The 26,194-nt window shown below is 42.1% G+C and overlaps 1 protein-coding gene across 1 annotated transcript in view; it reads left to right on the top strand.

Annotated features, from left to right (window-relative positions):
- Positions 1-23,963, top strand: part of LOC124606812 (membrane-bound alkaline phosphatase-like) — a 146,158-nt gene extending 122,195 nt beyond the window's left edge. The window contains exons 10-11 of the mRNA XM_047138880.1: positions 1,425-1,699; positions 23,831-23,963. Of these exons, the coding sequence (XP_046994836.1) occupies positions 1,425-1,693 (269 nt within the window). The 3' untranslated portion in view covers positions 1,694-1,699; positions 23,831-23,963. The remainder of the gene's footprint in view (positions 1-1,424; positions 1,700-23,830) is intronic.
- Positions 23,964-26,194: the final 2,231 nt, after the last annotated feature.

The raw sequence follows: 26,194 nt of genomic DNA, 5'->3' as shown, positions 1-26,194 counted from the left end.
AGAGCAGTTGACCGGCGTTGCCTGGTGAAACGTTGTTGTGATGCCTCGTGTGAGGAGGAGAAATGCGTACCTTCACGTTTCGGATTTTGATAAAGGTCGGATTGTAGCCTATCGCGATTGCGGTTTATCGTATCGTGACATTGCTGCTCTCGTTCATCGAGATCCAATGACTGTTAGCAGCATATGGAATCGGCGGGTTCAGGAGGGCAATACGGAACGCCGTGCTGGATCCCAACGGCCTCGTATCACTAGCAGTTGAGATGACAGGCATCTTATGCGCATGGCTGTAACGGATCGTGCAGCCACGTCTCGATCCCTGAGTCAACAGATGGGACCGTTTGCAAGACAACAACCATCTGCACGAACAGTTGGACGACGTTTGCAACAGCATGGACTATCAGGTCGGAGACCATGGCTGCGGTTACCCCTGACGCTGCATCACAGACAGGAGCGCCTGCGATGGTGTACTCAACGACGAACCTGGGTGGACGAATGGCCAAACGTAATTTTTTCGGATGAATACAGCTTCTGTTTACAGCATCATGATGGTCGCATCCGTGTTTGTCGACATCGCGGTGAACTCACGTTGGAAGCGTGTATTCGTCATCGCCTGGGTGCACGAATGGCAAAACGTCATTTTTTCGGATGAATCCAGGTTTTGTTTAGAGCATCATGATGGTCGCATCCGTGTATCACCCGGCGTGATGGTATGGGGTGCCATTGGTTACACGTCTCGGTCATCTCTTGTTCGTCGCTTCTTGTTCGCACTGACGGCACTTTGAACAGGGGACGTTATATTTCATACGTGGTACGACACGTGGCTCTACCCTTCATTCGATCCCTGCGAAACCCTACATTTCAGCAGGATAATGCACGACCGCATATTGCAGGTCCTTTACGGGCCTTTCTGGATACAGAAAATGTCGACTGCTGCCCTGGCCAGCACATTCTCCAGACCTCTCACCAACTGAAAACGTCTGGTCAATGGTGGCCGAGCAAGTGGCTCGTCACAATACGCCAGTTACTACTCTTGATGAACTGTGGTATCGTGTTGAAGCTGCATGGGCAGCTGCACCTGTACACGCTTTCCAAGCTCTGTTTGACTCAATACCCAGGCGTATCACGGCTGTTATTACGGCCAGAAGTGGTTGTTCTGGGTACTGATTTCTCAGGATCTATGCACCCAAATTGCGTGAAAATGTAATCACATGTCAGTCCTAGTATATTATATTTGTCTAATGAATTCCCGTTTATCATCTGCATTTTTTCTTCGTGTAGCAATTAAATGACCAGTAGTGTTCTTAGCAATAACCCTGTACAGTAAGGCGACATTCATCTAAGACTATTTTCGCTGAAACACGGGCAGCACCAGTGGAACAATCAGTAGTGAGGGTGTTTACTCTCTGCCCCGCCTCTGCCTGCAGGCGCCCCCAACTTCCAGCACCCTTCGGCGCAGCCGGTGAGTTCAGAGACGCACGGAGGGGACGACGTGGCGGTGTTGGCGCGCGGGCCCTGGGGACACCTGTTCGTGGGCGTCCACGAGCAGAACTACATCCCGCACGCGATGGCGTTCGCCCTCTGCGTCGGCGACGGACCCAAGGCCTGCGACAGCAGCGACTCTGCTGTCCATCGTGCCACCGTCTTCTCTGTTGTTGTCTCGGCTGTCGTCGCCTACCTGGTCGGGAGACGCTAGGGAGAGGTATGCACTCTTACATCTAGGCGTATACCTAAAGTCTACAACAGAATTAAGAAATAAACTTCGTGTGTCCTACGGTATGGTGCCGCAGGACAGCACAAGATGGTTGATTTGAACTACAGGGTGGGCCTAAAGTGTTCTTAAAGTTAGCATTATTCAGTTTGCAAAAAAGACACAGAACTTACAAATTTGTCGTTTGTCACAAGTAAAAAATAGATGACCAATTTTTGTTACGTTGTCAATAAACCTCAACATTTGCGCCGTTTATTGCTCGAACAAGATCTAATCGATATTCGATTTCACGCCTCACATTTGACAATATTCCTTGAGCACTAGCAGCATCAGAATCTGTTATTATTATTCTTCATGCGTCCATATCATGTACTCGTGTATAGTAAACATTATCCATCACGCTGCCCCAGCCAAAGAAATCTAAAGCTCCTACGTCGTGTAATCTTGCAGTCCAAGCAGTGAGACCATAACGCCCAATCCACCTGTCAGAAAATCTTTCGTTATGAAACTTTCTAACATTCAATACCGAATGCGGTAACGCACCGTCTTGTTGTAAAATCACACCAGGCTACAAGTCTCTCAGTTGCAGTTCCGCAAACTGCTGCTGCATATCCAAATAGCTGTTAGTGGTTACTGAAATTTTCAGCAAGAAATAAAAGACGTATCTGTGACTCCGTTGTGCACTAAGCCACACCACACATTCATTTTAGGAGACCCCTAACGTGATCTAAGGCACAGTGCGGACTATCTGAAACCAATATCCTCACATTATGCTTGTTAACTTTACCTGCTACGTGGAAACCAGCCTCAGCTGAAAAACAAATTCGTTGAAGGTACTCGCTCCTAATTCCTATCCGCGCCAATATCTCACTCGCAAAAGCTGATCGACAAGTTCCATAATATGGCTCTAACGCGTGTTTAATCTGGACCTTACATGCATGTTCAAATGTTCAAATCTGTGTGGATTCCTAAGGGACCAAATCGCAGAGGTCATCGGTCCCTAGGCTTACACACAACTTAAAATAACTTATGCTAAGAACAACACACACACCCATGCCCGAGGGAGTACGTGCATGTAGGTGCGCTCTGTTGTGAAGAATATTTCGCGCTGTAGTCTAATGAATACGAAGTCACCAGATGCGCATCGCGTGCATTTGGAAGGGCTTGGTAATAAAGAACACCTTTTGCACAGCTCCGACGTTTTGTTCACTTGCCGAAGGCCGTCCTGTCCGCAACAGATCCAAACACACGGCCGATCTATTTAAATTTTATGTACCACACAGCAATACTCCTTCTATCAGGTATTTCCCTTCCGTATTGTCTTCAAAAGTTTCGTTGCACAGTAATTGCAAAATTTTTATCGGGATACCACAAAACACACTACGCCTTCTCCTCGCGTGGCACCATTTTACTAAGAGTACAGCTTTCTCAGCTTCTCTCGGCTTCTACCTGCGACAGTGGTATGCAAACAGACTTGATGATTTCCTCCTTCAGTTTTCACAAACCGCAAATCTGTAAGCTCTATAAGTTTTGTAGGATAATATTGATAACTGAAGAAAGCTTTAGGCCCATCCCGTACTTACCACCAGATGAAACATACGCAACGCATACAGCTATAGAACCAGTTATGAAAAGCCACCTAATTTTGTGCAAGTTTAAATTTATGAGACAAAATCTTCTTAGTTTGAAGTTTTTCATCCTGATAAAAAAGAAAGCCAATCATGCAACATTCACCAAAGTAAAAAAGAGAGCAGTAGGATCAACCACACCACCATCACCGTCACCCAACTGACATAAGAACTTCCTCTACACGTTTTCATCCATTACAGTCGTCACCTATTTTCATGTATGTCTCTCCTGCACGTATTGTAACTTCATCCATCAGTTCCCATTAGATGGTAGTCCCGTCCTTGTGTGACATCATCGATTAGTTGTTTATTCATCAATACATCATATACAGAATAATATCAGACGTGTCATCTTAACTGAATGGGATTTTTAAAACATTAAATATTTCATACTCTGTGGTGTGTGGGGTTGATCTGAGATTCTGTTATTCTGCGCAATGGATTAATCTGAGATGTACCCTTTACCCTGTGGCTCCTGCAAGATGCAATTTCCACCCCCACACTACTACAGAAGTCAGACAGACGCTCCTAACGTTCTGAAGAGAAATACCTGAAAAACTTTCACCAATAAATATCTTCTGAAGTCGCCCGCTGTAAGGAAATGACATAAAAATTCACAAAATTTCTTACATAACTAGCAGGATACTTGGGTACTGGTGTAGTGCTAGTTTGTCTAAGAAAAACATGAAACCAACGAAAGTTATTATTTATTTTGCAAGATTTCCGAGAAATCACAATAGCACTTTTAGTTACGAATTGAACAACTTATATCCTGGTTCTTTTCGGAATGTAAAGTTACCTCTCAAGGGTGGGATTCGCTAATGAAATTTCTATATGCAGTTGAAGATGGTTGTTGACTTGGCAGAATGGCTGAGAGGCGCGCCTACTCAACTTGAATAATTACCCTTTAGAATGTTGCTAGGTACAGTCGAGGCTGTATCATGTGAAATGCAGTGAAGTGTACTGTTGTGGAGGAAATATGGGGCTCGCAATAGCTGTAGGGCACAATACCGTAAGCTGCGATGACTGCTATCTGCGCCGCTCGCTGCTGACGAATAAGATAACTCTCGTTCTATCTGGATTGACCTTCGCCTTGATGAAGTCAAGGATTCCTATTCGCCCCTAGTCTAACTACTGGTGTGGTACTCCGGTCGGATAACCAGTCCACCGCGATGCCACTCAAAAATTCGCTCGCAGGCGTTTAACGATAACTCTGTCCGTTCACACCACACAGTAAGTGTGTCAGCCAACACAGTGAACAATGCTTAATCGCAAGGACTCAATATAGAGTCGCACTTCGATTCTCTCTCGACAGAGGTGCTGTCTCAGTGAAGTACTGAGGAGAGACTTGTTCCTCACTCGAAGAGCGACAACGGAACGGCGCCTCTCCACGCCAGACGTGAAGGGGTATATCTTTCGGTCTCTTCCATTACTCCTTCAGCTCAAGGTTTCAGAAATATCGTCTGCCAATGAGCATTGCTCTTCTAAAACGGGAGAATGACGTTTTGTTTAAGGCTACCAATCCAGAAATCTGTAGTATCGGCGTTTGGCCTTTGCTGTCTCCCAGTGAAAATCTCTGAAACTGCGTGCTATGTGTAAAGAATGCGTAGGCTGGCCGCTCCCACACAATGTAGTGGAATTTGCTTTTAAGCCGAACACGGGGTCGTTCCTTTTTTCCCTCGGGCGAACGCTGTCCGCTCCACAGGCGGCCACCGGCCGACGAAGATGGTTTGGGACTGGCCTCCTGGCGTGTGGTTGCCTCTCTCGAACTAAAAGCTCCTGTGACCGTCGTGTCTGGAATGTATGTTTGTACGCCAGCCTCGAGTATTTCAACCACAGTGTGCACTTGCAATTTATTAGTTATTTGCATATCGTTTACATGAATTCATACAACATTGACTTTATCTTATCGAGTTTGGGTTTGAATGAAGCGTCTTGATGTGCAGAATATGATTGTGAGGGCGGAATATGTAAGCAATGAAGGTCAGGAGACCACAACGTCTTACAATAGGTGCAGTATTATTATACTTTATCCTGTTTATCCGTATGACATCATTAGCCACCGCCCAAACTAAACACCCACCCACACACACACACACACACACACACACACACACACACACACACACACGCATAGACACACACACACACACACACACACACACACACACAGTCAGCTGGCATCAGCATCTAAACGATATTTCCGTCCTGTTATTTAGTTCTTCGAATTGTCCCATGGTCTATCTGGAAATGCTGAGACAGTACCTCACTAAAATGAATGACATGTTGAGGTGAAGAAAATGGAAATAAGTCAGAACTATTCATCACAGACCCTGGGCAAAGAGTAAGACTGATTAAAAGATGTCAGTGTACTGCAGAATTACAAATGTTTATTATTAAGTAATGTTGACTTTACCCTCCCTACTCTGTTTCATCTAAATAATCCTTTAATTTGTAGTATGACGTATTTAAGAAATATGCTTTAACTGAATTTTTTAATGTTTAAATTTCGTATTCTCCTTAATCAACTCGGCCAATTTGCTATACAATTTTATTCCTTTTGGAAAACTCTGTATCGTGTTTTCCTTTGTTTACTCTTGGTAAGTGTAAGGTTAGTGTGGCTCATGTTCCTCAATCATAAAAACTGCTGTTTGTGTAATAAGTCCTGGTTTTGTGCTTGCATTCAGGAAAGTGATTCCTTTGACCTCTCATTCATGTGGCTACATCTCTCGCCCATTCCCACTGGTCCATTTATTAGTTTCCCTGTCTTATCTACCTACTCTCAACATTAATCACTTCATTGGTTACTAAGAAAGTCTTGTGTCTCTGTGTCTTAAGTGAAAACCGGTTATAGGAACTCATTCAAACCTTTCCTTTTCAGAAGCTTCGGAAATTAGTTTGGCAAACGCAGACAATGAATTATTATTTATGTACATTATATATAAAACTTGAAAAAACCAATTTTATGACGCCATACTCGATTTGCTATTGAATTTTGGAAGACATCGTCAGTTGCACGTAGACGGACGTAACCTGAAATTTAACAATGAAATATTAGACGCATATGAACAAGGAAGAACAACAAAAGCTAATAATGAAAAGCAATACAACTATTCCCCTATATTTATTTGCTTTCTTGTTCTACCGCCTACAATAAATACAAGAATAAACGACTGGTTCCATTATTTCTTTGTAATTTAGTGCTACTTTCTATTCACTGTGTGCATTGTATGTTTTTTATCCATACTCAAATTGATTTTAGGCCTACTTTCAGACTTACTTTACTATTTTGTAGTACTCATAGTTGAATTTTGTCCACACTTAAGGGAGAAACTTCAATAATATCGTAAAGCGAATGGAGTTCAGACATAATTTTTTTTTTTTTTTTGTCTGAGGTACTAAAACTAACTCTAGGATTGCTAAAAATGCTTTAGGTTATACGGAATCTCTTTGTGTGATTCCTGTTTCACACTGCGCTCCTGACAACTAATCCCGCATGTATTCTTCAGTTAACTAACGTAGGAGGTGCCAGTGACTTGCTCCCAATGGCTCTTAGGTGAAATGTAGTTGCAGCTGAATCAAACGTTTTCTCAAAAGCTATTGCTACCAGGCATGCGATGCTCATGTTCATTGCTCTGTTCTATAAATTTGTCTAAAATATTCATGGGGGTCTCTGTGCTGTATCTGTTTCTATAATTGGCTTGTTCCTTTGCTTATACATTCCAATCTTTTTTCGTCTGATTCGTCATATATTTTGTGAATATGTTGTACATTACGAAGACACTGCCGATGGCCCTATAGGATATTAGGATTTTGACAAGTGTTTTTGCATTACTTTCCTTTCAGTTTTAATCGTTTAACTGATCATCCCAGAAAAAATTTCGTTTCTTCACAATTTGAGTAAGAGTAAAGGGGACTCAGTGGCATCCAGATGTGTTCATTAAGATCCGCATAAAATCCCCTTATTCTAGATGTCCTCATTACTAAACGATAGAATTTTTTATCGTGCAATAGTCTGAAGAGGGTACTGTCTACCGAAATCGGTAGCCAGTTGGTAAAATAAACTGAGACTGTAGACTAAAACGTAAACTTTTTCAGCTGAATAAAGCCCAAAAGATAATATTACTAACTAGTTTAACTGCCATTTAGGTACGATTCGACACACAGGCAAACATAAGTAACCCAATGTATCTTTCACACCAGGATTTATTTACTATCAACTGAGCAGTTTTCTCATCAGCGAATTTAAACTCGCATCCCGTAACCATAACTCTGCGTTTAATAGGCAAGCCATGTGCCATACCTAAATCCCATAACGTTCTGTAACCCTTCACTGGTCCAAACGGATAATACAGTGTTCTTATGAAACACTGTATCAGTAAGGCGAATGACAGTTGGTCAGGAGTTCTTCAGGCAAACGTACCTTCTGGAATCGGAAAACAAGTTATTAAACTGATAGTTAGCATTGCTGGCAGTACAGTTCATGAGAAGTAGCTATCATCGGTGTAATGGGTGGGCTGAAGGCATAAAATCGTCTCACTATTTCTATGCAAGTCATTAGTACAAAGCCTCGACGTTACTTAATGTTACCATTGTGAAAGATTACAGTTCTTGTAAATACAAGGTGTACGACTTTGCTTCTGAAGTTTGCCGAGAGGTGGCGACAACGGTAAGTAGAGGTCGAAAGAAATAGATCGCAGTCGTCACGCAGTTAGCTTGGACCTCGGTCAACATAACCTCATTCAAACATTACTCGATTTGTGTCTGCATCATAGAGGTTGTTCTCGATTGAAAATGTCAGTTTTCGAGCTTAATTCTCGCCATTTACGGGAAGTGTTACTGTTTTGTTTCAATATGAAGAAAACAGCAGCTAAGTGTCATAGAATGCTCACAGGTACGTATGGTAAGGATGCTATTAGTGAAAGAAAGTGTCTTGAGTGGATTCAGCGCTTCAAGAATGGTGATTTTCTCGTCATAGAACGGCATAGTGTTGGAAGAGAGAATGTTTTCGAAGATGCAGAATTGGAGACATTGCTGAGTGAAAACTTGCGTCAAACTGAAGAAGAATTGGCACAATTAGTGGAAGTGACACAGCAAGCCATTTAAAAATGTCTCAAGGATTTTTTTTTTAATTTTATTTTATTTTATTTTATTTTTTTTTTTTTTTTTGTCGTCAGTCTACCCGCCACGAATTCCTTTCCTGTGCTAACCTCTTCATCTCAGAGTAGCACTTGCAACCTACGTCCTCAATTATTTGATTGACGTATTCCAATCTCTGTCTTCCTCTACAGTTTTTGCCCTCTACAGCTCCCTCTAGTACCATGGAAGTCATTCCCTCGTGTCTTAGCAGATGTCCTATCATCCTGTCCCTTCTCCTTCTCAGTGTTTTCCACATATTCCTTTCCTCTCTGATTCTGCGCAGAACCTCCTCATTCCTTACCTTATCAGTCCACCTAATTTTCAACATTCGTCTATAGCACCACATCTCAAATGCTTCGATTCTCTTCTGTTCCGGTTTTCCCACAGTCCATGTTTCACTACCATACAATGCTGTACTCCAGACGTACATCCTCAGAAATTTCTTCCTCAAATTAAGACCGGTATTTGATATTAGTAGACTTCTCTTGGCCAGAAATGCCTTTCTTGCCATAGCGAGTCTGCTTTTCATGTCCTCCTTGCTCCGTCCGTCATTGGTTATTTTACTGCCTAGGTAGCAGAATTCCTTAACTTCATTGACTTCGTGACCATCAATCCTGATGTTAAGTTTCTCGCTGTTCTCATTTCTACTACTTCTCATTACCTTCGTCTTTCTCCAATTTACTCTCAAACCATACTGGGTACTCATTAGACTGTTTATTCCGTTCAGCAGATCATTTAATTCTTCTTCACTTTCACTCAGGATAGCAATGTCATTAGCGAATCGTATCATTGATATCCTTTCACCTTGTATTTTAATTCCACTCCAGAACCTTTCTTTTATTTCCATCATTGCTTCCTCGATGTACAGATTGAAGAGTAGGGGCGAAAGGCTACAGCCTTGTCTTACACCCATCTTAATACGAGCACTTCGTTCTTGATCGTCCACTCTTATTATTCCCTCTTGGTTGTTGCACATATTGTATATGACCCGTCTCTCCCTATAGCTTATCCCTACTTTTTTCAGAATCTCGAACAGCTTGCACCATTTAATATTGTCGAACCCTTTTTCCAGGTCGACAAATCCTATGAAAGTGTCTTGATTTTTCTTTAGCCTTGCTTCCATTATTAGCCGTAACGTCAGAATTGCCTCTCCCGTCCCTTTACTTTTCCTAAAGCCAAACTGATCGTCACCTAGCGCATTCTCAATTTTCTTTTCCATTCTTCTGTATATTATTCTTGTAAGCAGCTTCGATGCATGAGCTGTTAAGCTGATTGTGCGATAATTCTCGCACTTGTCAGCTCTTGCCGTCTTCGGAATTGTGTGGATGATGCTTTTCCGAAAGTCAGATGGTATGTCGCCAGACTCATATAATCTACACACCAACGTGAATAGTCGTTTTGTTGCCACTTCCCCCAATGATTTTAGAAATTCTGATGGAATGTTATCTATCCCTTCTGCCTTATTTGACCGCAAGTCCTCCAAAGCTCTTTTAAATTCCGATTCTAATACTGGATCCCCTATCTCTTCTAAATCGACTCCTGTTTCTTCTTCTATCACATCAGACAAATCTTCACCCTCATAGAGGCTTTCAATGTATTCTTTCCACCTATCTGCTCTCTCCTCTGCATTTAACAGTGGAATTCCCGTTGCACTCTTAATGTTACCACCGTTGCTTTTAATGTCACCAAAGGTTGTTTTGACTTTCCTGTATGCTGATTCTGTCCTTCCGACAATCATACCTTTTTCGATGTCTTCACATTTTTCCTGCAGCCATTTCGTCTTAGCTTCCCTGCACTTCCTATTTATTTAATTCCTCAGCGACTTGTATTTCTGTATTCCTGATTATCCCGGAACATGTTTGTACTTCCTCATTTCATCAATCAACTGAATTATTTCTTCTGTTACCCATGGTTTCTTCGCAGCTACCTTCTTTGTACCTATGTTTTCCTTCTCAACTTCTGTGATGGCCCTTTTTAGAGATGTCCATTCCTCTTCAACTGTACTGCCTACTGCGCTATTCTCTATAGCGTTAGAGAACTTCAAACGTATCTCGTCATTCCTTAGTACTTCCGTATCCCACTTCTTTGCGTATTGATTCTTCCTGACTAATGTCTTGAACTTCAGCCTACTCTTCATCACTACTATATTGTGATCTGCTCCTGGGTACGCCTTACAATCCAGTATCTGATTTCGGAATCTCTGTCTGACCATGATGTAATCTAATTGAAATCTTCCCTTATCTCCCGGCCTTTTCCAAGTATACCTCCTCCTCTTGTGTTTCTTGAACAGGGTATTCGCTTTTACAAGCTGAAACTTGTTACAGAACTCAATTAGTCTTTCTCCTCTTTCATTCCTGGTCCCAAGCCCATATTCTCCTGTAACCTTTTCTTCTACTCCTTCCCCTACAACTGCATTACAGTCGCCCATGACTATTAGATTTTCGTCCCCCTTTACATACTGCATTACCCTTTCAATATCCTCATACACTTTCTCTATCTGTTCATCTTCAGCTTGCGACGTCGACATGTATACCTGAACTATCGTTGTCGGTGTTGGTCTGCTGTCGATTCAGATTAGAACAACCCAGTCACTGATCTGTTCCCAGTAACACACCCGCTGCCCTACCTTCTTATTCATAACGAATCCTACACCTGTTATACCATTTTCTGCTGCTGTTGATATTACCCGATACTCATCTGACCAGAAATCCTCGTCATCCTTCCACTTCACTTCACTGACCCCTACTATATCTAGATTGAGCCTTTGCATTTCCCTTTTCAGATTTTCTAGTTTCCCTACCACGTTCAAGCTTCTGACATTCCACGCCGCGACTCGTAGAACGTTATCCTTTCGTTGATTATTCAGTCTTTTTCTCATGGTAACCACGTGGTATACACCACTATAACAAAAAGATCTGATTATGAATAGTGGTTAATTAAACATGTACAGATATATTTTGAGGAATGAAATATTGACTGCCGGCCGAAGTGGCCGTGCGGTTAAAGGCGCTGCAGTCTGGAACCGCAAGACCGCTACGGTCGCAGGTTCGAATCCTGCCTCGGGCATGGATGTTTGTGATGTCCTTAGGTTAGTTAGGTTTAACTAGTTCTAAGTTCTAGGGGACTAATGACCTCAGCAGTTGAGTCCCATAGTGCTCAGAGCCATTTGAACCATTTTGAAATATTGACTCCAGAACTCAACGTCAAACCAATACAGCATCTAAACCTCACGGAAGCTGCCTCACGTTAGTGGTAATAACGAATACCACTCCACTATTCAATCTGCTATAGTAACCATAGGGAACTACTTTTCCAGTGAGGCGCCCTAAGTCGTAAAATAAGGAAACAAATTATACTACTGGCCATTAAACTGCTACACCACGAAGATGAAGTGCTACAGATGCGAAATTTAACCGACAGGAAGAAGATGTTGTGATATGCAAATGATTAGCTTCTCAGAGCATTCACACAAGGTTGGCGCCGGTGGCAACACCTACAACATGCTGACATGAGGAAAGTTTCCAACCGATTTCTCATACACAAACAACAGTCGACCGGCGTTGCCTGGAGAAACGTTGTTGCGAGGCCTCGTGTAAGGAGGAGAAATGCGTACCATCACGTTTCAGACTTTGATAAAAGTCGGATTGTAGCCTACGGCGATTGCGGTTTATCGTATCGCGACATTGTTGCTCGCGTTGGTCGAGATCCAATGACTGTAAGCAAAATATGGAATCGGTGGGTTCAGGCGGGTAATACGGAACGCCGTGCTGGATCCCAACGGCCTCGTATAACTAGCAGTTGAGATGACAGGCATCTTATCCACATGGCTGTAACGGATCGTGCAGCCACGTCTCGATCACTGAGTCAACAGATGGAGACATTTGCAAATCAACAACCATCTGCACGAACAGGTCGACGACGTTTGCAGCAACATGGACTATAATCTCGGAGCCCATGGCTGCGGTTACCCTTGACGCTGCATCACAGACAGGAGCGCCTGCGATGGTGTACTCAACGACGAACCTAGGTGCACGAATGGCAAAACGTCATTTTCTGGATGAATCGAGATTCTGTGTACAGCAACATGACGGTCGCATCCGTGTTTGGCGACACCGCGGTGAACGCACATTGGAAGCGTGTATTCGTCTTCGCCATACTGGCGTATCACCCGGCGTGATGGTATGGAGTGCCGTTGATTACACGTCTCGGTCACCTCTTGTTCGCATGGACTGCACTTTGAACAGTGGACGTTACATTTCAGATGTGTTACGACCCGTGGCTCTACCCTTCATTCGATCACTGCAAAACCCTACATTTCAGCAGGACAATGCACGACCGCATTTTGCAGTCCTGTACGGGCCTTTCTGGATACAGAAAACGTTCGACTGCTGCCCTGGCCAGCACATTCTCCAGACCTCTCACCAATTGAAAACGTCTGGTCAATGGTGGCCGAGCAACTGGCTCGTCACAATACGCCAGTCACTTCTCTTGATGAATTGTGGTAACGTGTTGAAGCTGCATGGGCGGCTGTACCTGTACACGCGATCTAAGCTCTGTTTGACTGAATGTACCCAGAGTGGTTACTCTGGGTACTGATTTCTCAGGATCTATGCACTCAAATTGCGTGAAAATGTAATGACATGTCAGGTCTAGTATAATATATTTGTCCAATGAACATCCGTTTATCATCTGCATTTCTTCTTGGTGTAGCTGTTTTAATGGCCAGTACTGTAACTTGTATTCTGCTGTCGACGTATAGAAAAATATTACGTCCTCTTCTCAAAATCGCGTCATGAGTACTGAAACCTCCCTTAGAAAATTTTTTCAGTTACTGTACTGGTTAATCTCTTATGCTATTTGCTTTTCAAACAGTTGAGCAGAACTGAACGTACTCAGACATTTCTCTCTTTAAATATTCTGATCAACACTAAACTGACACACAATATTTTTAGCGCAACGCAATCTGACTTTCAATAATCCCTACGAAAAAATGGCCCTGACTGTCAATAACCTATACCTTTCATGAATCACTTACAAAAATCTTCGTTACTCGAACCACTGCAATACAGCGAGCGCCAATACTGCCAGCTGAATAAAAGATTCTAACTACTAAAGGCACTAACTATTGATAGGCACGGTTAGCAATTGAAAGATTTTGATAGAGAAAAAAAAATGTACTTACCTTAATAATGTTCAAAAGTAATCATATATATGTATATCAGTTCATGATATCCAATATTACAAATTTACTTTTTCTGATGGACACACGATCAGATCATCCGCTCTCAAAATTGTGCCATCTCTCTCCCCACATCCACCACTGCTGGCGGCTCACCTCCAACTGCGCAACGCTACGCGCTGTTCACATCCAACTGCCCTGCACTACAATAGCAAATATTGCAACAATGCAAACCAGCCACAGACTTCATACAGCACAGTCAGTGATTTTCGTATAGAGCGCTACGTGGCGTTACCAACATAAAAACTAAACAGCCTACTTACAGTACAAAGCACAAGCTGCTTTTAAATACCGCTCTCCATCCGTCTCAGTACGATTCAATACAGCGTCGCGCAATATCACACCATCTCACTCACAACCAAAAACCCACCTTCATTCTAGAACAGCACAAACAGAACGTATATGAAGAAACAGGTTTTGTCTACCTTCAAAAACTATGCAAGCCCGATGGTGTCTCAATGCCTTCAATGTTCATTGGCCGAGGCTTCTGTCTGACCTTATACAAGGTAGCCCAGCGTATAGATGAAGCATAGAGTACTCGAAACACCGACCATGGGGCGCAGATGAGTAACAACCATTGCTCGAGGGCAGTAGAAACATAAAATGTCGAATATGGAATTTTTCAGCTCACAACAGAGAATTTTCATCTTGCAGCATCAGCTAGAACCACCTAGTGCAAACACAGCTGACACAGAAAGTGAGATGTCCTCCTTATTATTTACGCCCTCTTTTGTCAACGTCGCTAACGCGAGGCAGGGCATTGAAGCTAGCCAGTTCCAAGCCAGAGGCAAAAGAATGTTTCGGCAACAATATTGGCATAGTGTACATGAACACCAGTGATGTTGGATAAATCCCTGCCCTCTTTACAGTGTTTCGCAGTAGAAAAATGTGACGCAGTTGAGCATGATGTATACGTCGGATCACATTAAGCTCAGCAGCGCCCACCCTGTCATATATCAAAGGAGTAAGGTACGTGTCGACGTCAGATTCCACTATCTGTAGTTATTAACAACGTAAACACGGCCGTTACTTCACGGCGGGGAAGATGGGACGGGGTGGTTGATAAAGTGGGAAAGGTTGCCGGAACAATTCTAATATTCTGATTAGGTATTCAACAAAGGCTGCCACTATGATACATCCAGAATGAGAATACCCTCTGAAAATCACGTTGTATTTTTTACTCTGTTGCTCATTAGTTAGATATTACAATAAGTCACAATGACGAATTATCATGCATGGTGTCAAACATATTCTAGTCCTGAATGTTGTAAACCATGAAGAACTACCAGAAGAGGTCTGCCATCAGACTTGTAAAAACCAGCCGCTTCTTGGGAAGAAATCAGAATCAAAATTTTTTCTGTTACTTCCAAGCTTGAGACGCACAAGGGGTTTATTCTGATTTCGACTGGCCAGCTAGTTCTTATAACACAATTGGTCAAATTATATATTAGAAATGTACGTTAATCGTAGGTATCGTTCTGTATTCTGGTACTACACAGACTCACTCGCGAAAATTGGTTGCCTCAAAAAGTATTAAAAAATAAAGATTAATTTAACTTGTATCTCTCGCAATGCCAGTTTGGTCGCAGAGATACAAGTCCCATAGCGTTACAAAGTGGTTCAGCTGCTGGGAGGGGTTCTGGTGGATCCACTGTACCCTCTCAGTCAGTTACTGATAAGCTACACGTAACAGGTACCTCTCACAACTGCAACGGAGCTCTTTAGTAGCTCCTGTGACGCACTGTCTGGTGCCACGCGATTACTCTTCTAGCCTTCACGCTCTTCCATTTTAGAGAGTGGTCAGAGACAGTCTGAAAAACTTGTAACGGTATTCATGGCAGGTTGTTCCAAGAAAAATTCCTTACGTGGCGCTGTATTTAGCCAATCAGGTCGTCTTGCGCGCACATTCAAGCAGCCTGCCGGAGCTAGTGTTGCCAAATAAGTTCTTCGTTTTGTTTCCTCAGACTGAACAAACTTAACTTTTTCTCACCTTGTGTAAATTTTCCACTTCCGGAGAAGACACCTTTTCACTGGTAAAGAGCATTTCGGCAAGTGACAACTCCCGCACCCAAGCTGTCTGTAAACTACCACATTTTAGCGGTTGCAGCTGCTTGAATTTGCGCGTGCAACGACCTGATTGACTGACTAACTTCACTGATAAAAAAGTCGCAAGTGACGCTACGTGAGGGCCACCGATGTAAGTTACGAGTGTTATTTATACCGCCAAGAGTGAAAGGTGGTTTAACAGTAAATAGTATTAGTCGGATTTCAGTCGTCCCTCTCGAAGGAGCTGAATCTGCTGTAAAAGGGAGTGATAGAGGCCGTACATACGTAATGTCCGCCATATTCTTATATGTGGAGCGCCAAAGATGAAGAAATTCTGTGTCTGTTTGCTGAAGGACTACGCTCTACCAGCTGTATAATGCTTCCCATGTCACCTACATTGTTCATTTGAACGTTCAGATGAGATACGGCAGCTAGTCACTGCACCAGTATTGTGCGGTTTACTGAAAACAACATTAAACAGTCTTGAGTCGGGTACTATGTGGTCAAAAAATGATGACACATATTCTTTATGAGCTGCAGTAGCCTTTCGTGTGGATAACACAAACACAAATATCATAGCAGTATACTTAGTTTTTGTAAATACGTATCGAAATACTCAGCTTTCGTAACAACCTGTAGAAGTACCCATCTTTTGTAAATACGTGAGGCTTTCTTAAGCTGTAGAACTATAGAGTAAACTCATCACGATGACAATCACTGTCAAAACATTCATTCCCCTTGACTCAAGGAGAAATTCACAACTCTACTTCCAAACAAAAATAAGAATCGATAAATAAACTTAGAGCAACTGGAGAACCAATTCACGAACAGAAAACTGATGTCCGTGATCAACTGCATTCCTGTATCCAGTAAAAGCTGCATACATGTTATATTGAGTGTTTTATTCCAATTAGTCTAGATTACCAGCTCCTACTGTCTGACAAATTCGGAATTTCATGGGTATTCATTTTGTCATTTTTCTGCTAGAAACGAAAATGAAAATGAAATATGTTTGTATGTTATGTCGAAAAAAATATCATTTTCAACTACTCGGGAAAACATCTTCGAAATTATGAAGCAGTTTCTGTACTCTGGGTCCAGCTGATCCGCGTGTCTACGGCGCGATATTTTAAACGTCTCTATGGCAATGCCCCTTCATAGCTCTATAGTCATTGTTTCCGTCTAGAACCGTCTGAGCTTCGCATTTGAAAGATGTCAACAGGGTGCCAGGTGTCAGGTGTTTCCTTTTAAGTTCACTTGACACTTCATGCGTCAAGTGGCATTGTTTCACGCATCTCAATGTTTTTGATATCATATCTCTTGAACTATGTGTCGTACAATGGTTTACTTGTGTAGGTACATTCAGCGGCATATATCGGTACTCTTAGTGAAAATATGTTACAAATAGACTTAAGTGCAAAGAGATAGTTCATTCAAACATCGTGGATGATTGAAATGGTTTTTCACACTTCTAAGCGTTTGTGACATATCTCCTGATATGTGTGTCATACAGTGATGTCATTATATAGGTACATTCAGCGCCTTATGTGGATGCTGTATGCAAAATGCGTTGCGAATAGAGTTAGTAGCAAAAAAGTAATAAATTTAAACATCATGCACTATGTGCTAGTTTTCACGCAACTGAGTGTTTGTGACATCCTATCTATAGAACTCTGTGTGGTACCATGACATAATTTTTAGGGGCATTTAATGTGTATGTGGATACCGTCTGCGATATGTAATGCGCATATAGGAACACAGAAGTAATGAATTTAAATGTAATACATGATGCGGCAGTTTTTCATACACCTCATTGATACTGACGACGTATCTCCTGAACTATGATTCGTATATATAGTTCTAATTCTCACAGCAATTGTTGCCTGACAGCAAGGGACGAGTGCACCAAATTTTTTTTGAAATGGGTCCAGTGGTTTAGAGAGGAGACATGGAACACACGTACATACAAACGTACACACTTACATCTATGTTTTATAATATGTACGAATTCCTCTTGAAACAACCTGTGTTTTAAACGCTAAAAGCGAAATAAAAGTTCCTCGATACCACTCAAGTACATAAGATTACATAATTTTTTTTTAGTCAGTTAGGCAGTACCGCAAGAGCTCCATCATATTAATATCAATGCAGCTGAAAAAACACAACTTTTAGCTTGGCATGTCTTTAACATGTATTGACAATAAACAAACGTCTCAGTTAACAGATAAAGTCTTATATTCTCCATTTGCAAAAAAGGGCGAAATCTGATCCGTTTGAAAGCCTTTGAGATCAAATAAAATCACAAACAGAGCTCACACATAATTTTAATCGTACTCAACTTACTATTTCTTCTCTCGTGATCATCACATAATCCTCAAGACATCCTACCACTCCCAGTGTGTTACTCATCCATGTCATCCATGTTATTTTCTATTTATTTTATTCCTATTTTCAGTGTATTCTAAACTCTTTCATGGTCTATTGTGTTACTTTAACATCGTATCTTCTGTAGTAATGGAAACTTGTGGTAAGGTCTTATGGAACCAAACTACTGAGGTCATCGGTCCGTAAGCTTACACACTATTTAATCTAACTTAAACTAACTTACGCTAAGGCCGACACAAATATACATGCCCGAGAGAGGGCTCGAACCCGCGCGGCTCTTCTATAGTAGTTATACGGGATGTCCCAGGAGGAACTGTAAATATTCAGGGATGTGAAGGAATTGTAAATGTTCAGGGATTTGACAGGAACGATCATTCATAGCAAAATAGATTTACTAAGCATGGGTTCTAAACTGTAGATTGAGCGAGGTGGAGCAGTGTTTAGCACACTGGACCGCATTCTACATATACATCTATATCTACATTTACATTCCACAAGCACCCAACGGTGTGTGGCGGAGGGCACTTTACGTGCCATTGTCACTACCTCCCTTTCCTGTTCCAGTCGCGTATGGTTCGCGGGAAGAACGACTGCCGGAAAGCCTCCGTGTGCGCTCGAATCTCTCTAATTTTACATTCGTGATCTCCTCGGGAGATATAGTAGGGGGAATCAATATATTCGATACCTCATCCATAAACGCACCATCTCGAAACCTGGACAGCAAGCTACACCGCGATGCAGAACGCCTCTCTTGCACAGTCTGCCACATGAGTTTTCTAAACATCTCCGTAACGCAATCACGCTTACCACTTAACCCTGTGACGAAACGCGCCACTCTTCTTTGGATCTTCTCTATCTCCTCTGTCAACCCGACCTGGTACGGATCCCACACTGATGAGCAATACTCAAGCACAGGCGGAACGAGTGTTTTGTAAGCCACCACCTTTGTTGATGGACTGCATTTCCTAAGGTATCTCCCAGTGAATCTCAACCTGGCACCCACCTTACCAACAATTAATTTTATACGATCAAATGGTTCAAATGGCTCTGAGCACTATGGGACTCAACATCTTAGGTCATAAGTCCCCTAGAACTTAGAACTACTTAAACCTAACTAACCTAAGGACATCACACACACCCATGCCCGAGGCAGGATTCGAACCTGCGACCGTAGCAGCCTTGCGGCTCCGGACTGCAGCGCCAGAGCCGCACGGCCACCGCGGCCGGCTTCATACGATCATTCCACTTCAAATCGTTCCGTACACATACTCCCAGATATTTTACAGAAGTAACTGCTACCAGTATTTGTTCCGCTATCATATAATAATACAATAAAGGCTCCTTCTTCCTATGTATTCGCAATACAATACATTTGTCTATGTTAAGGGTCAGTTGCCACTCCCTGCACCAAGTGCCTATCCGCTGCAGAACTTCCTGCAATTCGCTGCAATTTTCCAATGCTGCAACTTCTGTGTATACTACAGCATCATCCGCGAAATGCCGCATGGAACTTTCGACACTATCTACTAGGTCATTTATATGTATTGTGAAAAGCAATGGTCCCATAACACTCCCCTGTGGCACGCCAGAGGTTACTTTATCGTCTGTAGACGTCCCTCCATTGAGAACAACATGCTGTGTTCTGTTTGCTAAAAACTCTTCAATCCAGCTATACAGCTGGTCTGATATTCCGTAGGCTCTTACTTTGTTTACCAGGCAACAGTTTGGAACTGTATCGAACGTCTTCCGGAAGTCAAGGAAAATGGCATCTACGTGCGAGCCTGTATCTAATAGTTCCTGGGTCTCATGAACAAATAAAGCGAGTTGCGTCTCACACGATCGCTGTTTCCGGAATCCATGTTGATTCCTAAAGAGTAGATTCTGGGTTTCCAGAAATGACATGATACACGAGCAAAAAACATGTTCTAAAGTTCTACAATAGATCGATGTCAGAGATATAGGCCTATAGTTTTGCACATCAGCTCGACGACCCTTCCTGAAAACTGGAACTACCTGTGCTCTTTTCCAATCATTTGGAACCTTCCGTTCCTCTACAGACTTGCGGTACATGGCTGTTAGAAGGAGGGCAATTTCTTTCGTGTACTGTACGTAGAATCGAATTGGTATCTCGTCAGGTCCAGTGGACTTTCCTCTGTTGAGTGATTCCAGTTGATTTTCTATTCCTTGAACACTTATTTCGACGCCAGCCATTTTTTCGTTCGTGCAAGGATTTAGAGAAGGAACTGCAGTGCGGTCTTCCTCTGTGAAACAGATTTGGAAAAAGGTGTTTCGTATTTCAGCTTTAAGCGTGTCATCGTCTGTTTCAATGCCATTACCATATCAGAGTGTCGGGATATGCTGTTTCGATCCCCTTACTGATTTAAAGTAACACCAAAACTTCCTAGGATATCCTGTCAAGTCGGTACATAGAATTTTACTTTCGAATTCACTGAACACTTCACGCATAGCCCTCCTCACGATAACTTTGACATCGTTTAGCTTCTGTTTGTCTGAGAGGTTTTGGCTGCGTTTCAATTTGCAATAAAGCTCTGTTTGCTTTCGCAGTAGTTTCCTAACTTTGTTGTTGAACTACGGTGGGTTTTTCCCGTCCCTCACAGTTTTATTCGGTACATACCTATCTAAAACGCATTTTACGATTCCCTTGGACTTTTTCCATAAACACTCAACATTGTCAATGTCGGATCAGAAATTTTCGTTTTGATCTGTTAGGTAGTCTGAAATCTGCCTCCTGTTACTCTTGCTAAACAGATAGAACTTCCTCCCTTTTTTATATTCCTATTTATTTCCATATTCAGGGATGCTGCAGTTTCCTTATGATCAGTGATTCCCTGTTCTGCGCTTACAGAGTCGAAAATTTCGCGTCTGTTTGTTATCAGTAGGTCCAAGATGTTATCTCCACGAGTCGGTTCTGTGTTTAATTGCTCGAGGTAATTTTCGGATAGTGCACTCAGTATAACGTCACTCAATGCTCTGTCCCTATCACCCGTCCTAAACATCTGTGTGTCCCAGTCTACATCTGCTAAATTGAAGTCACCACCTACGACTATAACATGCTGAGAAAACTTATGTGAAATTTATTCCAGATTTTCTCTGAGTTGTTCTGCCACTAATGCTGCTGAGTCGGGAGGTCGGTAAAAGGAGCCAGTTATTAACTTAGCTCGGTTGTTGAGTATAATCTCCACCCATAATAATTCACAGGAATTATCCACTTCTATTTCACTACAGGATAAACTACTACTAACAGCGACAAACACAACACCCTAAGTTGCATGCAATCTATCGTTTCTAAACACCGTCTGTGCCTATAACGATTTCAGCTTCGGTACTGTCTAACAGCGCTTGAAGTTCCGGTACTTTACCAACGCAGCTTCGACAGTTTACAATTACAATACCGATTGCTGCTTGATCCCCGCATGTCCTGACTTTGCCCGCACCCTTTGAGGCTGTTGCCCTTTCTGTACATGCCGAAGGCCATCTAACCTAAAAAACCGCCCAATCTACGCCACACTGCCCCTTCTACCCGTGTAGCTTCCTGCTGCGTGTTGTGGACTCCTGACCTATCCAGCGGAACTCGAAACCCCACCACCCTATGGCATTCGGGAGGTTGCGTCCGGCCATCATGATTTAGGTTTTCCAGGATTTCCCTAAATCACTCCAGGCAAATGCTGCGGTGGTTCCTTCGAAAGGGCACGGCTGACTTCCTTCCTCGTCCTTCACTAATCTGATGTGAGCGATAACCTCACTGTTTCGTCTCCTTCCCCAAACAACCCAATCCAACCCCTCTAAACTGTATACCTTAAGAGCCCTCTGCACTTGTTCATTTTCGCTAATGTGAAACACCTCTCTTCTACTCAACCCTACAATTTATGAATTACGTATAACATCTAGGCAATAGCTTGGTTAGAAGTTTAAGTTTGCCTGTTAATTAACTGATACTTCATTCCACTTCGTCTCACCTTTAGTTTTAACGTTTCCTGTTACGGCACTACTGCCTGCCACAGATATTTCCTGAGATTTGCCACGCATCGTTAATATTTTATGTCGCCCCAAAGTAGTTCAGCGGCTTCCTAACTTATAGCAGGAAGCTAGGCCAAATCGAGTTCGCAAAATAGGTAACCGTTGTATAAAATGCACAGTTTCTGCCTGCGCGTAACATTTAACGTAAAATTTTAGTACTGTATAAATTACTTGTAACTCTTAATTTAAAATTTTATTTTTATTTGAAAAAATTTTGACGAATGATGAGCGGAATTATTATACTGGGTTCCATTAGGAAACACTGCGTATAATGCTCTGGGAAACTAAGTAATCGGAACAATGATGCTAGGTATAACGTCGAACTGACCTCAGAGCCACCTCGCGCCTTAGGAAGAAAACTGCCAAAGAGTGGTGTCTGTTCAAAGTCTGCCCTAGTGTTGTGCCTCGTTTGTTAAATTGATCCGTCTTAACAAGGATGTTTTGCTCAGTTTGGATGAGCTTTTATCGCAGTGGGTTGGTAACATACATTAAAAAAACAGAATAGTAACTACAGGTAACATAACTAAGCAACCAGTGTTGTGAAACCTTTTTACTTCCAAGAAAGCTTTCTTCGTATAAATGCAGGTAGAAGCTGTCACATCGTCAACTGAAATCCACAAACGAGTCGGTGATCATATTTCTCACTGGCTCATCACTTGATGGAAAATCATTGGAACTGATTTATTGTGCTGTCGCTAACCTAAATTATTCATACAGTCTTGTGCCGTGATCTGCAGCACCCACGTTATCCTGGACTTTCAATTTATTCAGATGTCAAATGTGTGTGAAACGTTAAAGGACTTAACTGCTAAGGTGATCAGTCCCTAAGCTTACACACTACTTAACCTAAATTATCCTAAGGTCAAACACACACACCCATGGGGAGGACTCGAACCTCCGCCGGGACCAGCCGCGCAGTCCGTGACTGCAGCGCCTTAGACCGCTCGGCTAATCCCGCGCGGCTTAATTTATTCCCAAGGTGGTGCACAATAATCTTAGTTCCCGTAGGCACCTTTCCGTTCTTATTGTGATGTCAAGTTTCCACGAAATTCTGCACAAGTTTCGTACCTAAATTACTTCGAGAACTGACTTTAAGTTGCGACAAGTGAAGTAATTAATTATACTACGCAGTTAGTGAACAGTTTATGGCGAACATCCAAAGTAAATAGCACAAAAAGTTCCTGAAACTGTTTCAGTTCTGTGGTGGTCTGTCGTCTTCTCATTTCGTTGCACTGAATAAGGCTTCACTTTCATTGCTACACCAACCCTTGGGAGATTAATCATAGAGAGAGTACGGTGTTCATGGAGTTGCTGTTGATATACGCAATACACTACGGCCGTGAGCGTCAGACCAGATGACAGTTTGACGAAATTAAAAATGCTACTTTAAGAGATACCGTACCGCACGAAGGAAAAGTGAAAAACAGTTTCCTACACGAAACAGAAATCGGAATGATCATCATAATACACATGCCAAATATACTGAATAATTATTTATCATTGAGTTTTCTAACATGAAATGTTCAATAGAAAAGACACTAAGGTGATGTGTAAAGAAGTGACTAACATTTATCCTTCAACTTTTAATGATCACAAATAGCTATAAGTAAAAACATATAAACAAGTACGGAATATTTTCTGTTTCAGGAGGTGAATACTCTTCCCACAGGAGTTTACAGGGATGAACACAGGAAATTTGCAGAAGAGAATTATCAGGTGTAACAAAATAAAAAGAATTGTAAATCAGAGTAAAGCAATAAATTATGTTATTTGACTGGCAGAAACAATTTTTCTTTAAAACATTTGTTTCTACATAGATGATTTCTTGACAGTTAACATCTTGTAACATGTATGTGCAACTGGCGTGTCTCATGCTCTCTTTCACGCAAAAACTTTAGGACGACCGAATAGTTATGGTTAAATTTTATGCTGAAAATTCGTCTACACCGTAGGACTATTGCAACAAAGAAGTGAATAACCAGATAATTCATGATTAGCAACCGACCGTTTATACAGTTTCTCCTAATTGTAAAAATTCTATAGATGCCGACAAGTGATCTCGTGGATAAAACAAGCGGCGATCCAAATATTTAACAAGAGCAAATCCGATGTAATGACTGTTTCTAAGTTGTGTGGAGGCCATTGATTACTGGTAGCAGTTTGTCAGGCTTAGACTCACGTAGAAATGGAATACGCTACACTTAAAATGGGTTAGGATTTGATGGTGTGAAAAACCTTGCCTGAAATACCGTCGCAGAGTCAAGCGCAACCGCAGTGCTGAATATACAGGTGAGTCACTAACTATTTCCATCAAGAATAACTCTTATAGAATGATAGGAGCTGAAAAGTTTGTCGGACAAAAGTTGCATGGGGCAACAGGAGCCATAATATGACGTTGGTTTTTTGTTGCCAGGTGGGGTCGTTTCAGAGATATAAAGGTCAACTTTATTTTTTTAAATTGGATGCTATAGTTTGGTATTTACGTATTTTCTGATAGAGGCTATCGAAACGAATCCAATAAAATGTAACAGTAAGGTCTCTGAAGGTCAACGAAGATCACAAAGGTGACATGACTGTCCATTTACAGAAGGTGTTCGAAGTGATGACCATCGGCATCAATGCAGTGCTACAACCTTCTTATCATGGATTGAGTGGTATTCCTTGTCACATCGGCACTTACCGAAGCACATGCTCTGACAATTCTCTCTCGCATATCTTCAGGTGCAGTTGGAACGTCCTCATAAACAACGTCTTTTACGAATCCCCACAAGAAAAAATCCAGAGGCATCAAGTCTGGCGAACGAGCTGGGCACCACAAATCTCCTCCTCGTCCAATCCAACGATTTGGAAATTGTCTCTGCAACTTTTTTTAGCCATCAGCGAAAAATGTGCCGGACATCCATCGTGTTGGTACCACTATCTATTCCTTGTTCCTAAAGGTATTTTTCCAATAACAGACTTAATGTTACTCGCAGGAATGTGGTGTACTTCCTACCAATAAGATTTCCTTCGATGAAATAGGGGCCTATAATTCTGTGCTCCAAAATCCCACATCATACATTCACCAACTGTGATTTTTGGTGTGCAACTTCCCGCAGCCAACACGGGTTTTCAGTTGCCCAGTAATGCATATTATCCAAATTAACATTTCCATGGTTCGTGAATGTAGCCTCGTCAGTAAATAAAGTCAAATTAATAAATGTGTCCTCCCTCTCAATCTGAAGTTGAACCCTTCGACAGAATTCCGTGCGACGCATACAATCCGTACCAGTTAATTCTTGGTGGAGACCGGTATGGTAAGGATTTTATTTATGGCCGGCCTTTGTGGCCGAGTGGTTCTAGGCGCTTGAGTCCAAACCCGCGCTGCTGCTACGGTCGCAGGCTCGAATCCTGCCTCGGGCATGGATGTGTGTGATGTCCTTAGGTTAGTTAGGTTTAAGTAGTTCTACGTCTAAGGGCTGATGACCTCAGATGTTAAGTCCCATAGTGCTCAGAACCATTTTAACCGTTTATGGGGATGCAGAACACGAACAACACTACTCTGTCTCATACCAGTTTCCCTTTCAATTTGAAGCGAAGTGACACAAGGATCTGGAACCACAGAGGCAAGAGTAAATATTTCCATTTCCTCCTTAGTAACTTTCCTTTGCCGGATATGTTTCCGAAGCTTTAAAGATCCAGTTCTTCTCAATTTATCATACACATATTTAAATGTACGACGTGCAAGGTGAGTACGTTGAGGATATCTATCAGCGTACAAGTCTCTAGATCTCACTGAATTTCTTTGCCATTCTTTGTAAACGAGAAGCCTATCGACTTCTTCTTCGAAACAATACATCATTCACTTTGGCTTCATTCGACGATACTAGTCTTACCGTTCCTATTAGTGTTGTATTACGAAACTGTCGAATAGTGTTTACTTGTCAATCTCATGTCAGATGGATACACCGTATTAGGCTTATATTTACTATTTGCACGATATACGAGAGCATGTTCGTCGATAAGTGCCGA

Source organism: Schistocerca americana, chromosome 3 (assembly GCF_021461395.2).
Source record: "Schistocerca americana isolate TAMUIC-IGC-003095 chromosome 3, iqSchAmer2.1, whole genome shotgun sequence".
NCBI lineage: Eukaryota > Metazoa > Arthropoda > Insecta > Orthoptera > Acrididae > Schistocerca > Schistocerca americana.
This window is presented reverse-complemented; position numbering and strand designations above follow the sequence as displayed.